Raw genomic sequence first — 12,057 nt, 5'->3', positions numbered from 1 at the left:
CTGTGGCTGTGACAGAAGGCTATGGCATATCGCTGTGACAGGTATGTGGGACACTGGGAACTGGGCCTGGAGGTGGGAGGGAGGGCCCCCTAGACTACCATGGGAGATGAGGTGAGGTGCGGGGACTTGGGACTACTGTCCAGGGTCAGCTCCCCTGGCCTACTAGGCTCAGTACCCCATGTTCTTTGGGATTCTCAGCAAGCACGAGGGTGGAAGGCAAGGTGCCAGGAAAGCAAGGAGGAACTGGGGGAGTTGAGAAAGCAGACGGGATGCAGGGTGGGCATAGCTGACAGCCCATTGGGCATACAGAGAGCAAGGCAGGGAGAGCGATGAAGGAATGTTCTGGCAAGGTAGCTAACTGAGAAGAGTGTAGGGGGCAGAGAGCAAAGGTAGGGGTGTCCTGGCAGGGGTGAGAGGCTGTGGCCCTTGAATGAATGGCCAGAAACCCAAGGTTTGAAGAGCAGGGCGAAGGAAGGACCTACTCCAGGATGAGAACCCATGTCCCAAGTCAAATCTCGCCAAGAATCCACTCGAAAAGCCCATGACTAAGAGTTCACCAGAGCCAGAGGATTGAGCTCTGTGCTGTGGTCACCATCGAGTAAGAAGGTGCAGCAGAAGTGCTCTGCCCTGACCTTCACTCCATCCTGTGGACACCTACCTGGGTCTGGATACGGTTGAGGCCCCGGAACCAGAGGATCTGGCCTCGGCGTAGTTCACGCTCTGCGTGGTCAATCTCTTCCTCACCCTCAGCCAGCTCCTCATCTGTCAGATCGTCCTTCCCCGGCCCACGTCCAGCTTCCTTTAGGCACTTGAGCTGGCTACTGGGTATGGTGGCAATGACCTAGGACAGAGGTACAACATGTGTGACACAGAGTCAGAATGGGCACACCCCACTGCACCCTGTGGCCACGTCACCTAAATGCTCGGCTGCAGGCAGCAGCAGCCTTTCCTCCCTGTGTGCTAGCAGCCAGAGAGGCCTGGGGGATGGGGGATTCCAGGGCCTTGAGGATGTGGTTCCTGAGGCCAGGCTTAGAAGCAGTTTCAGCTAACAGTTTGATTTTGGGGGTCTCCTGCTGCCCATAGCCCTTGATCTCAGGGGTGCAGATGCCTGGAAGCTGCCCCTCTGGAAGCACTTCCAAGCCTCCCAGTCACAGTCTCTCCTCCCTGAGCAAAAGGCCAGTGGGAAGTTCAATATCCAGCACCTCATATGGTCCCCTGAGCCCCCACAGGAATGATCCCTGAGCTCCAGCTCTGAGCATTACCCAAACTGAATAAAATAAACACCCCCCACTCCCGTCTTCTGCTGGAATCAACTGAAATTGTGAGTGGAATGATTCTGAGTGAGCCCAGAAAGTATTTCAAGGTCCTGACTGGTGAGGGCAGGAGGGGGCTGGGAAGATTCAGGGCACTGAGCTCAGCCTCGGATATAACAGGGACACTTTCTGCCTGCTGGCTTAGAGAAGGGGGATCACTGTCCAGGGGCGTAGAGCTGAGTCTTGTTTGCAAAGGGAGCAGTGAACCATATAGGTTTGGAACCATATAGGTTTGGAACCAAATAGATTTGGAAACTTAGACTTGTCTTGGAGACACTTGAGCAATCCTAGGCCCTGGGGCCAGAGAGCAGGACACAGCACTGCCATTCCAGGTCCCTCTCAGCCAGTATCACCTAGAGTGGGGCTCAGGCCTGTGAATTTGCCAGCTCTGTGAAGAACTGTAGGGGACAGGGCTTGAGTCCTGGTGAATGTCAGTGGTCCCAGGGGCACCAGGAACAATGCATCAACTGTCGTCAGATCCTTTATTGCTGACAAAAAGCAGCTGCAAGAGACCAGACTTGGTGGGTGACAGGGGTTGGTCTGCCATAATGTGGTGCTGAGCATGAAAGGGTGCCCTGTTTCCACAAAAATCCCTATCTCCCAGGGAGCCCTATGTAGTGGGTTGCACCTCAGGAGGGCTATAGTCTGCACAGGAAGGACAGACAGGCAGGGAGTGAGAGGTAGTAGCACATGTGCCTGAGAGAAGGAAGCTTCCAGAAGGACAGGCAAAGAGTGATCAAGACCTGAGTGATTGGAAGGTGCCTCCTAGAGTCATGGCTAAGTTCTGAAATGCCAGAAGAAAGTTGGAACGAAGACCACTGAGGAATTGGGGATACAGCCATTGTGGCCTCTGGGTGGCCTGGGAGGAGCTGAAGGAAGAGGCAGAATATGAGACACCGTCCTAGACACAGACCACAAATTGTGGCCTGAAAGGGAAAGGAGATAATGCTAGAGGATGACAGACCAGCGAGAATGACAAGACAGTACAGGGCTATGACGATGGTCTCCAGCAGGGGACCACAGGCATGGCTTGGTCTCAGTGGGAAGATGGAACGTAGGTGTGCTCTAGTTGTGGGCAGTTTAGTGGAGGGTGGGGTGGAAGGAACTAGAAGGATACAAGGGAAGTGGCAGAAAGGGGTGACAAGTTATTGATGGTTCTGGAGTACAACATTCCAGGGTACCTCTGTGAAGACAGGAAGGACAGACGCATCCTGCATGCCCGACTGAACCTGGCGCTGATGCTCTGTCCTTGCTGCCTTCCACCAGAAGCTTAGAGGACTGTACATGGGCATCAGAAGGACTCAGGTCAGCCAGGGCCTGGGGACTCTGCAGGATGAGGGGTGACAGTAGAGTGAGGGCCAGAGGCTGAGGAAGAGTTTGGAAAATGAGGAGATGGAGGGACAGTGGGTAGCCCAGTGTGCTTTCTCTCTCCCCTTGAAGACAGTGGCAGCTCCCTAGAAACTGAGTGAGCCGAGCAGAAGTGGGTATCCATGTTTGCGTGTGTGCTCAAGTCAGGTCACACAGACCTCACCCTTGCAGGTGAGTGCTTGCCCTGAGCCAGATCCTGGGGTTCCCATCCACACCTACATGCCTGCTCCTCTGACCGAGGCACTGGTACTGTGCTCTAGAATTTGGGGGTAACTCTAAAGTTATGGTCTTGGGGCTCTGAACCCTTATCTGTGCCCCACTTTTGCTGCATCCACAGAGCACAAGGCCTCCTACTTTCCCAGTCTGCCAGCCCTTTCATGGCATTTCCCCTGCCACTCAGCTTGCAGGACATGACTATTGACTCCTGCCCCTGGGCTGTGCATCCTGCCTTCAGGGCTGTTTCACTGCTGATCCTGCCACAATCCTTGGGGTGGGCTCAGAAGGTCTGAGTGGCAGGGCCAGGGCTGTCCCTGATCCTCCAGCAAGGCTCTATGCCCATCCCCAAGACTGTCATCCCACAGAAGAGAAGGGGTGATCCAGGCAAACACTCACCTGGCCCCAGAGCAGCTCCCCAATACCAACGAACAGGCACCAGAGCCACTGTTCCGTGGACAGGGGGGAGCAGCTGAAAGGCTTCCCACCAAACTGCACGATGATGATCTGCAGGGAAAGGGACCAACTGAGCCACTGTCCCCACCCTCGCCAGTTCTCAACCTGCCAAACAGTCCTTCTCAAACCCCACCCTCTGGCCCCAATGCCACTGGCCCTGTGCTTTTCGGGGACCCCTCCAACCTGGAGAGAAACAAGGCCAGCAGGTAACCACGTGCCATGTGCGGGGTGCAGGGAACTCTGCCAAGAACCTTCTGGAGTGTGGGCAGGCCCCTTCCCAGAGCCCACCTGGATAGCGAAGGTGCCCAACACAATGGAGCAGAAGATGGGGTTGCTGAAGATGCCCCGAAAGACGTTGCGCTCGCCATGGATCTTGCGTGCATTGATCTCGTTGAAGAGCTGCATGAGCACGAAGGTGTTGAAGATGATAGTGTAATGCTCAGATGGCGGCGAGTGCAGTGGCGCATTTCTCCCACTGTCGATGTCGAAGAAGACCTCCCCTGCAAGCCCAGGGTGTCAGACCCGCCAGGGAGCACCCCTAGCCCCAGACACTGCAGCTCCACAGTACCCACACTTCAACAGGGGTCAGCATCCATGGGAGTGCACAAGCCTGCACACCCACAGTTCAGACCCCTGGCATGAAGGGTCACTTCTGAGTCCAGATGGACACAGAAGCAAATGTTGGCTAAACCCAATTCTCCAGGAGCAAAGAGCCAGTACCCAGAACCCTCTCCGTCAGCCTCTGCTCCCTGCCTCCACTCCACCCCTTTCCTCTCTTCCCCTGATTTCCTCCTCTCCGTTCTTCTTCCCCTCTCTCTCATCCCCCTATCCCCTCCTATTTTCCTCTTTCCCATCCCTCTTATCTTTCCTCCTCCCTTTACCCTTCTCCTTCCCCTACTCCTTTCCTCTTGCATCTCCTCTGCCTTCCTCTTTACCTCCCCTTTCCCCTCTTCTTTCCCACCTCTTCCCTTTCCCCCTCTCTTGGTTCTCTCTCTACCCCCACTTATGGCTGAGCTCTATGCTCACCATCTCCTGGAGAAATGTGGGGTATAACTAGGGGAGGCCTGCAGTACATCCCCTCAGGAGCCTGTGGCCCTCAGTGCACATACACAAAGTGGGCAATTCAAAGGTGAGGGCTGGGGATGCTCACAGGAACTCTGGCTCCTGCGGGCTGGCACCTACCCACGAAGAGCAGCGTGAAGATAATGGTGAGCTGGTACACGGCATGACCCAAGATGTTCTTCATCATGGTGCGGGAGATGAGCGGCTTGTCCCGGCCATATGGCCTCCGCAGCAGCAGCGCCTCAGTGGGTGGCTCGGTGGCCAGGGCCAGGGAGGCAAACGTGTCCATGATGAGGTTCACCCAAAGCATCTGCACTGCTTTGAGGGGCGAGTCCTGTGGGGAGAGGCTGGGATGGTCCAACTCTTCTGTACCATTCAGGATGCACCTGTCTTGGGGACCCTTTGGGGCTGATCTGTGGGTTCAGAGAGGTGCTGGGTTGGGCCTTGAGGGGTACTTATTGCAGGGTAGAGGCTTTCCACTCTTGTGGCCCTCAGCTGTGGCACAGCCCTGAATGAGACTCACGGTGGCCCCTCACCCACCTGTGTGATGCAGGCACCCGTGAAGGCCACAATCACGGCCACTACATTGACCGTGAGTTGGAACTGCAGGAACTTGGAGATGCTGTCATAGACGTTGCGTCCCCACATCACTGCCTTGACAATGCTGCTGAAGTTGTCATCCGTGAGGATGATGTCTGAGGCCTCCTTGGCCACGTCTGTGCCCGCAATGCCCTAGGGACCACACATGTTCCTGAAGACCAATCCCTCGTCCCTGTCCACCCTCATCCTTCCTGTCCTCCTCTTCTCAGCCCTGTGTATTTGGAGGAATACCCCATCTTTGCTGTCAGCAACCTCCACATCCCTCTGGTTCCCAGTTCTCAGAGGTGTTGGCTGCACTGTGGGGCAGGCTGGACTCCCTCCCTTTCACATCCTGCAGAAGGCTACAATGACAGGCATACCTGTGAGGGCAGCACCCTCCAGGCAATCTGCTCCAGATGCAAAACTAACTTCCTGGGGGTCAGAGTGTAGTCCAAGTCAGGGAGCACATGAGCAGCATGTGGCACCACTTACCCTGTATATGGCCAGGTGTGGACCAGGGGGCTCAGCTGTCTGTGTGCCACCCTAGGGCCATGCATCAAGACCAGCAAAAAATGGCTTCATGGGCAGCGCAGAGCCAGAGCTCTCGCCCATTGTTCTTGGACTGACATCACTTCAATGGTGCCAGGATGGGGTGAGGCAAGTATAAAGAGACTAGACCCACTAGTATCCCAAATAAGTAAGCTCAGGACTTACTCCTGGTTCTGTGCTCAGGAATGACATCTAATGGTAATTGGGGAACCCTGTGTGATGCCAGGGATAAAAGCAGGCTCCTTTCTGTTGTTCCAGCTTCTCTCTCTCTTTCTCTCTCTCCAGTCCCAAGGATCAAATCCAGGCTTCACACATGATATGGAGTGCTGCACCCCCTCCCAGACCCCAAGCATCTCTAACTGCCCTCTTCTCTGGCCCCATAAAGAGAACCTTGGAGTGGAAGGAAGCTGGCCATACCAGGACATAACTATGTGCCCAGGGAGCTGGCTGGCACCATGCATCTTACCATGGCAAAGCCCACATCTGCTTTCTTGAGAGCAGGCCCATCATTGGTGCCATCCCCAGTCACGGCCACCACCTGTCGCTGGTCACCACTGGTGCTGTCGATGATACCTGGGGTATAGAGTGGGGCTACCTGTCCCACCATGTAGCTGGTTGGGGGACTGTTGGAGGTGATAGCCAATCATGTTCCCTCCACACACCCCAACCCCATAGCTACCACACAGGCAGGGTTTGGCCAGGGACTCAGGTCAAGTGTATACTCAGAGGAGACCCCAGGAAGCACCAACCCCTCTTGCGTCTTTGTATCTGGGAAGTCTGAGTGGGACTCTGTGATACCCATTTTCCTGATGAAAAAACCGAGGCACAGGAAGGGAGCAGTTTTTGGCAGCAACTGCTTGAGAGCCAAGGCCCCTGCATCCTAGGCAGGCCAGAGTCCAGTGGCTGCGCTGTGGGCAGGGGCCGAGGTTACCTTTGACAAGAGTGTGCTTGTCCGTGGGCGAGGATCGGGCAAGGACCCTCAGCTTGGGCCACACCTTATCCAGTCGCTCCTGCTCGATCTGAGGGGGAAGAACAGGCAGCTGCAGGACCCAGGCTGACAGGATGGGACCAGCTGGGTGCGCGGGGGCAATACCTCTCCCTTCTCATTGCGGATCCGCCGGTTGAACTCCTTCCCCTCCAGACACAGGAAATCCTCCCCAGGGTGGATGATGCCGCACTTGGCTGCAATGGCCCGGGCAGTATTGATGTTGTCCCCAGTGACCATGCGGACTGTGATGCCCGCACGTTGGCATTTGCGGATCGCTTCTGGGACCTGGAAGAGACCAGAGCTGCTTGTGGGAGAGAGGTTTTCAAATTCCCTAGAACCCAAAGTTGGACTCAAAACTGTCACCCTCATTTCACTTCCAGAAAGGTTCACTTCTAGAAACTAGCAATAGTCTCAGTGCTGGAGACTGCAGCAATAGGAGAGTAGGTAAGGTGCTGGCCTGGCATGGGAATGACCTGGGTTCAATTTTCAGCACCCAGATGGTTCCTGATCACTTCCAGGAGTGATTTTTGTTTGGGGGGCCATGCCTGGAGATACTCAGGGGCTACTCCTGGCTCTGCGCTCAGAATTTAGTCCTGTCAAACTTGGGGGGCCCTATAGGAAATTTGGGATTGAACTTGGATCCAAGGCAAGCATCCTCCCCACTGTGCTACTGCTCCAATTCCAGGAATGATTCTTGAGTGCAGAGCCAGTAATAAGCTCTGAGTACCACTGGGTGTGGGCTCAAACACCCTCTCTCCAAATTAATCTCAGTGCTGGGTATCTAAGAGCCACTTTGAGGTGGACTTAGCACTGCAGCAAGAGGAGGTGAGGTCCCCCTAGAAGAAGAGGCTACTGCACTGAGTTAGATGGTTGGCACTTGAGAAGGTCATCAGGGAGAGAAGGGGGCTCCATGTTCAGGCAGCCGCCAGTAGGCCCATTGTGGCCCCATTGGGCCTAGTGCAAACCAGAGAGAGATGCAACACTGGGGTAACCCTGAGAACAGGGTGAGCTGAGGGCCAGGAGTCATTAGGGAGGGTCGATGTTAGCCAAGTGGGGTACAGGGTGTGGGAGAAGGAAGTGAGCAGAAGGTGAAGAAAGGGTGCTTTGGGCTCCAGGTAGAGTGCCCCTGAGCAGCAGCTCCTGCCTCTTGGCCCAGGCTGAACCATGGTTCAGGAAAGGGTTTGTATCTGACTCTGTCTACCTCAGCAACACCTTTCTGACCTTGGCAAACACAGGGGTGCTGGGTAATGAACCCAAGGAAGGGGAGTTGACTCACCTCAGGCCTCACAGGGTCCTCGATGCCCACCACAGCAATGCAGGTGAGCTCGCCGACCACCTCATTCTCGTTGTCCCAGTCGGGCTCCTGGGCTGCTGTAAAGTCCCGGTAGGCAATGCATATAGTGCGCAGTCCATCACATGCCATAGGCTCAATGATCTTCTTCACCATTTCTTCCCGGTCCCGTGGCCGGAAACCACGCAGCTCACCGTTGCTGTTCAAGATGTTGGTGCACCTGCAGCAGGCCAGACAGACAGGGGGCAAAGCCCATGGGGGAATCTGCTGCCCTGCATATGAACCCCTGTTTCTGCTCTTCCCAGCATCTCAGCATGTGCCCGGGTTTGCAAATCAGGTGCTGCTGAGTTCAAATGAGGTGACAGCACAGAGGTGGCCCTTGAGAATGCAACTGGCATCTTCATGCACACAAGGCAGACCTGAGCCCTAATAGCTGGGGCTGGATAGGAAGGACACCACCCCCTGGGCCAGCACATCTTCTCATGCCTTTCTTAGGCATCCCCCAGACACTGCAGAGGATTGGCCAGGCAGGCAGAAGGGCCCAGAGTATAGCTAAGAAGGGAGGAAGGGGCTGCTGCAGATGGCAGTCATAGTTCCTGCTGCAGTGCTCAGACCTGGGAGCTCTGCCTGCAAACGTGGACCGATCACAGGGGGAAACTGAGACATACAGTGGGGAAGAAAGTGGTTAAGACTCTTGCAGCCAGAGAAGACGTGAACCTAGCTGGTATGCAGAGCATGGTTTCAGAAATTGGGTTTTTGGGGGACAGAGAGCACAGCAGTTGAAGGCTCTTGCCTGGCATGTAGGCAGTCCAGGCTCAACTTCTGGCACTGCCTTGAGTAGCCCTAACCCCATCAGCAGTGACCACTGAGCATTGCTGGCTGTGGGCCCAACCCAAAGAATCCAAATCAAATCGATAGGAATTGAGTCTTTAGTGGTGTGGAGGCAAGGGGCACACTGAAAAAGCCAAATGAGTGGCCAAGGCCCCAAATCCCTCCAGCTCCCCAGATGGACCCAGTATAGGGTTTGAGAGAAGGTGCTTTCGAGCTTTTCGAGCAGGCAGCCCTGGGAGACTGGACACGATACAGCAGCATCAGGAAGGTGCCCAGGGCCGAATGCTGGGATGATGGCAGTCCACCCCCTCCTGCCAGTTTTCCTAGCACATAATTAAAACCAACCATTCCACAAACCCTCTCCACATGTGTCCAAGCACTGACTAGGAGTGGGTACCCCTGGCCAGTGGATAAAGTCACCGAAAACCAACTACAGACAAAGCCCTGAAAATACTGAGAAGGGCTCACATCATCTGTGCCCTCAGCTGGCCAGCAGCACGGAGGAGCAGGAATTGCCTGTCCAACATGCCAGTGGCAGAACACTGACCCGAGTCTCTCGGGCACCACTATTGGGTGGTCCTGGCAGCTGAGTGTCACCAGGAAGCCTGATGTCCATAAATACCTGCAATAGGAGATCTACCCTGGTATGCAAGCAGGATAATGTTCCATGGGGCCTCCCCAGCCTACATGTTGCCCTCATACCCCAGCTCTTCCCTTCTTGTATAAGGTGGCCGACAGCACTGAGAATGGTTGTTTGGAGAAAAGCTTTCACACTATCCATGGCCTCATGATAGCTGAGTAGTGCTAATATAAGGGAGGATGGTTGATGCAGTTGGGCAGGCCTCAGCCAGGAAAAGGGCCACACCTGGGTGAAGCCCCAAACCTGTCAGGTGATCTATGCCCACATATTAGAGTGATCCCATGGCTGGGAACGTTCTGAAATTAGCAAACCCAATGAGGAATCATTAGCAGGAATGGGGGCGCTTCCCTGAGGGTTCGTGGGGGCACTCACTTTTTCAGCAGGATCTCCGAGGCACCCTTGCTGAAGAGGCGGAAACCGCCGTGGGGAGTGCGGATGACGGTACTCATGGACTTGCGCACTGAGTTGAAGGTGTAGACCTTGAACAGCTGTTCTTCAGGCATCTGCTCCCTTACCGGCTGGAAGTCCCGTTGCAGGTCCAGGATGAATCCCAGCAGGGCACACTCTGTCTTGTTGCCTACGTGGCGAGGGAGGCCACCTTCCTTCTCGGGAGGCTGGGAGGTGAGAAGTAGGGGGCTGGCACTCGAGGGGCTCCCTGTTGGTGCACAGCTGGGTTCTCCCCATTCCCTGGGCCTTGGACAGCGTTCCAGGACCAATGGTCCAGGCTTGGACATCAGTAGAGGTCAGAGACCAGGCAAGAAGCAGAATCCAGGGCCCGGAGAGATAGCACAGTGGCGTTTGCTTTGCAAGCAGCCAATCCTGGACCAAAGGTGGTTGATTCGAATCCCGGTGTCCCTTATGGTCCCTCGTGCCTGCCAGGAGCTATTTCTGAGCAGACAGCCAGGAGTAACCCCTGAGCACTGCCAGGTGTGGCCCCAAAACAAAAAAAAAATAAGCAGAATCCAGCCTGGTACTGCTGAACAGTCTTCCTTTGGGGGCGCACACTTGGCAGTCCTCGGGGCTTACTCCTGGTTCTGCACTCAGGGATCATTCCTGCTAGTGTTGTAGAGCAAGCAAGGCTCAGCTATATGCAAAGCAAGTACCTGAGTTCCTTTATCCAGCCCAGTCCCCTGAGCAGTGCCATTGGATGGAGCCTAGTGGCATGGGCTCATGAGGCAGTGCTCCCATCAGTGTTCAGGGCCCTGTAGACTATGCATGTGGAGTCCATCTTGGGTTACCTCCATACCAGGAGCGAGCACTTGCACTTCAGCCCCATTGGTGGCCCATGGGCCCTGAGAAAGCCCCACCTTGCCCCTCCCTTGCCAGCTCACTGTGCTCACTAGGATTTTCGTGGTGTAGGCACTGTTGATGGAGATAGCATGGACCAGCAACTCGAGGATCTTGGGGGTCAGGGCATTGGGAGCCGGAACTTCTTTGTAGTGAGTGTCCCCGAGGTAGGCCTGCACCACGGTCATGCGGTTGGTGGTGAGGGTGCCTGTCTTGTCGGAGCAGATGGCCGTGGCATTGCCCATGGTCTCACAGGCATCCAGGTGCCGCACCAGGTTATTGTCCTTCATCATTTTCTGGGACAAGCACAGAGGGGCTTCTTGGGGTGCTGGTGCAGATCTTTACCACAGCACATGGGGCTGTTTCATCTAACCAGTGGCCAAGCCCAGGCAGCAGGTCTTTGGGCATCTGAACTCTTGCCAGACTAGATGTGTTTCCCCAGCCTGTGATTCCCTCCATCCTCCTCCCCCCACCACATCCCAGGCCTCCTGCCAATCCCCCCGGGCACTCCCACATTCCTGTATTCTACTCTCTGTTCCTAGGGTACCCCCTCTTGCTCAGTAGGTCTCAGCTGCCTGCTGCCCTGCTGCCCTCAGATTCCTCCTACCCCACCCAGACTCTGTTATTACCTTGACAGAATAAGCTAAGGAGATGGTGACAGCCAGAGGCAGGCCCTCAGGCACTGCCACCACCAGCACGGTGACCCCGATGATGAAGAACTTCACAAAGTACTGAACGTACACAGGAGTGCACTCGCCCAGCCATGCCCGGCCCTCGATGACAAAGGTCTCGATGACGAAGTACAGGACCAGGATGATGACAGTGATGGCCGACATCACCAGCCCTGCCCGCCCCCGAGCCGGTGACACATGTCGGGCAATGGGGAGAGAAAAGGCAGAGGGACAGGCCCACTGTCAGGGCTCCAGGCCCAGAGGGAAGTATATACCCAGCCCCACCACTTGCACCTATCCACTGCGCCCACCTGCCTTGCCGATCTGCACAGCCAGCTTGGTGAGCTTGCCCTGCAGCACAGACTTCTCTTTCCTGGGCACACTTGGCTTCTTCTTCTCCCGCTCCTCCAGCTCTCCACCCTCGGCACTCTTTAGTGGCTGCATCTCCATGGCCGCTGCACCTGTTTGCTTCTTAGCTGTACAAGGATGGATACACATTCAAGGCCGGCCTGGGGGTCTCCTCTGACCTTCTCCTGAGACGCTTGGGTCTCAGGAGCACACAGACCTGTGTATATGTGTATATGACCACAGCATACAGATGGGAGGAGGCCCTGCCTAGATCAGCCTAAGGATCTGTACCTGAGAGCAAAAGCTTGTGGCCCCCAAGGAATATATCACACCACAGAGAAATCTCATCAACCATGGGGTGTCAGGCATTGTCCCCTGAGCCCCATGCATCCTCGGCCACCCCACCATGGCCATACCTTGGCCTTCTCTCCTTGTACTGCCTGCTGCCCCCCACCCCTGTC

At 55.6% G+C, this 12,057-nt stretch overlaps 1 protein-coding gene across 3 annotated transcripts in view; it reads right to left on the bottom strand.

Annotated features, from left to right (window-relative positions):
- The window catches only part of ATP2B3 (ATPase plasma membrane Ca2+ transporting 3), a 39,559-nt gene that overhangs the window by 11,150 nt on the left and 16,352 nt on the right, over positions 1-12,057 (bottom strand). For all 3 annotated transcript variants that reach the window (XM_049767472.1, XM_049767469.1, XM_049767470.1), the window contains exons 8-20: positions 11,560-11,724; positions 11,207-11,421; positions 10,631-10,873; positions 9,663-9,904; positions 7,805-8,039; positions 6,634-6,813; positions 6,472-6,559; positions 6,007-6,113; positions 4,953-5,144; positions 4,533-4,746; positions 3,639-3,850; positions 3,294-3,401; positions 659-841 (exon numbers count right to left, since the gene is read on the bottom strand). In XM_049767472.1, the coding sequence (XP_049623429.1) occupies positions 659-841; positions 3,294-3,401; positions 3,639-3,850; positions 4,533-4,746; positions 4,953-5,144; positions 6,007-6,113; positions 6,472-6,559; positions 6,634-6,813; positions 7,805-8,039; positions 9,663-9,904; positions 10,631-10,873; positions 11,207-11,421; positions 11,560-11,724 (2,384 nt within the window). The remainder of the gene's footprint in view (positions 1-658; positions 842-3,293; positions 3,402-3,638; positions 3,851-4,532; positions 4,747-4,952; positions 5,145-6,006; positions 6,114-6,471; positions 6,560-6,633; positions 6,814-7,804; positions 8,040-9,662; positions 9,905-10,630; positions 10,874-11,206; positions 11,422-11,559; positions 11,725-12,057) is intronic.

Source organism: Suncus etruscus, chromosome X, assembly GCF_024139225.1.
Source record: "Suncus etruscus isolate mSunEtr1 chromosome X, mSunEtr1.pri.cur, whole genome shotgun sequence".
In the NCBI taxonomy this organism is placed as follows: domain Eukaryota; kingdom Metazoa; phylum Chordata; class Mammalia; order Eulipotyphla; family Soricidae; genus Suncus; species Suncus etruscus.
This window is presented reverse-complemented; position numbering and strand designations above follow the sequence as displayed.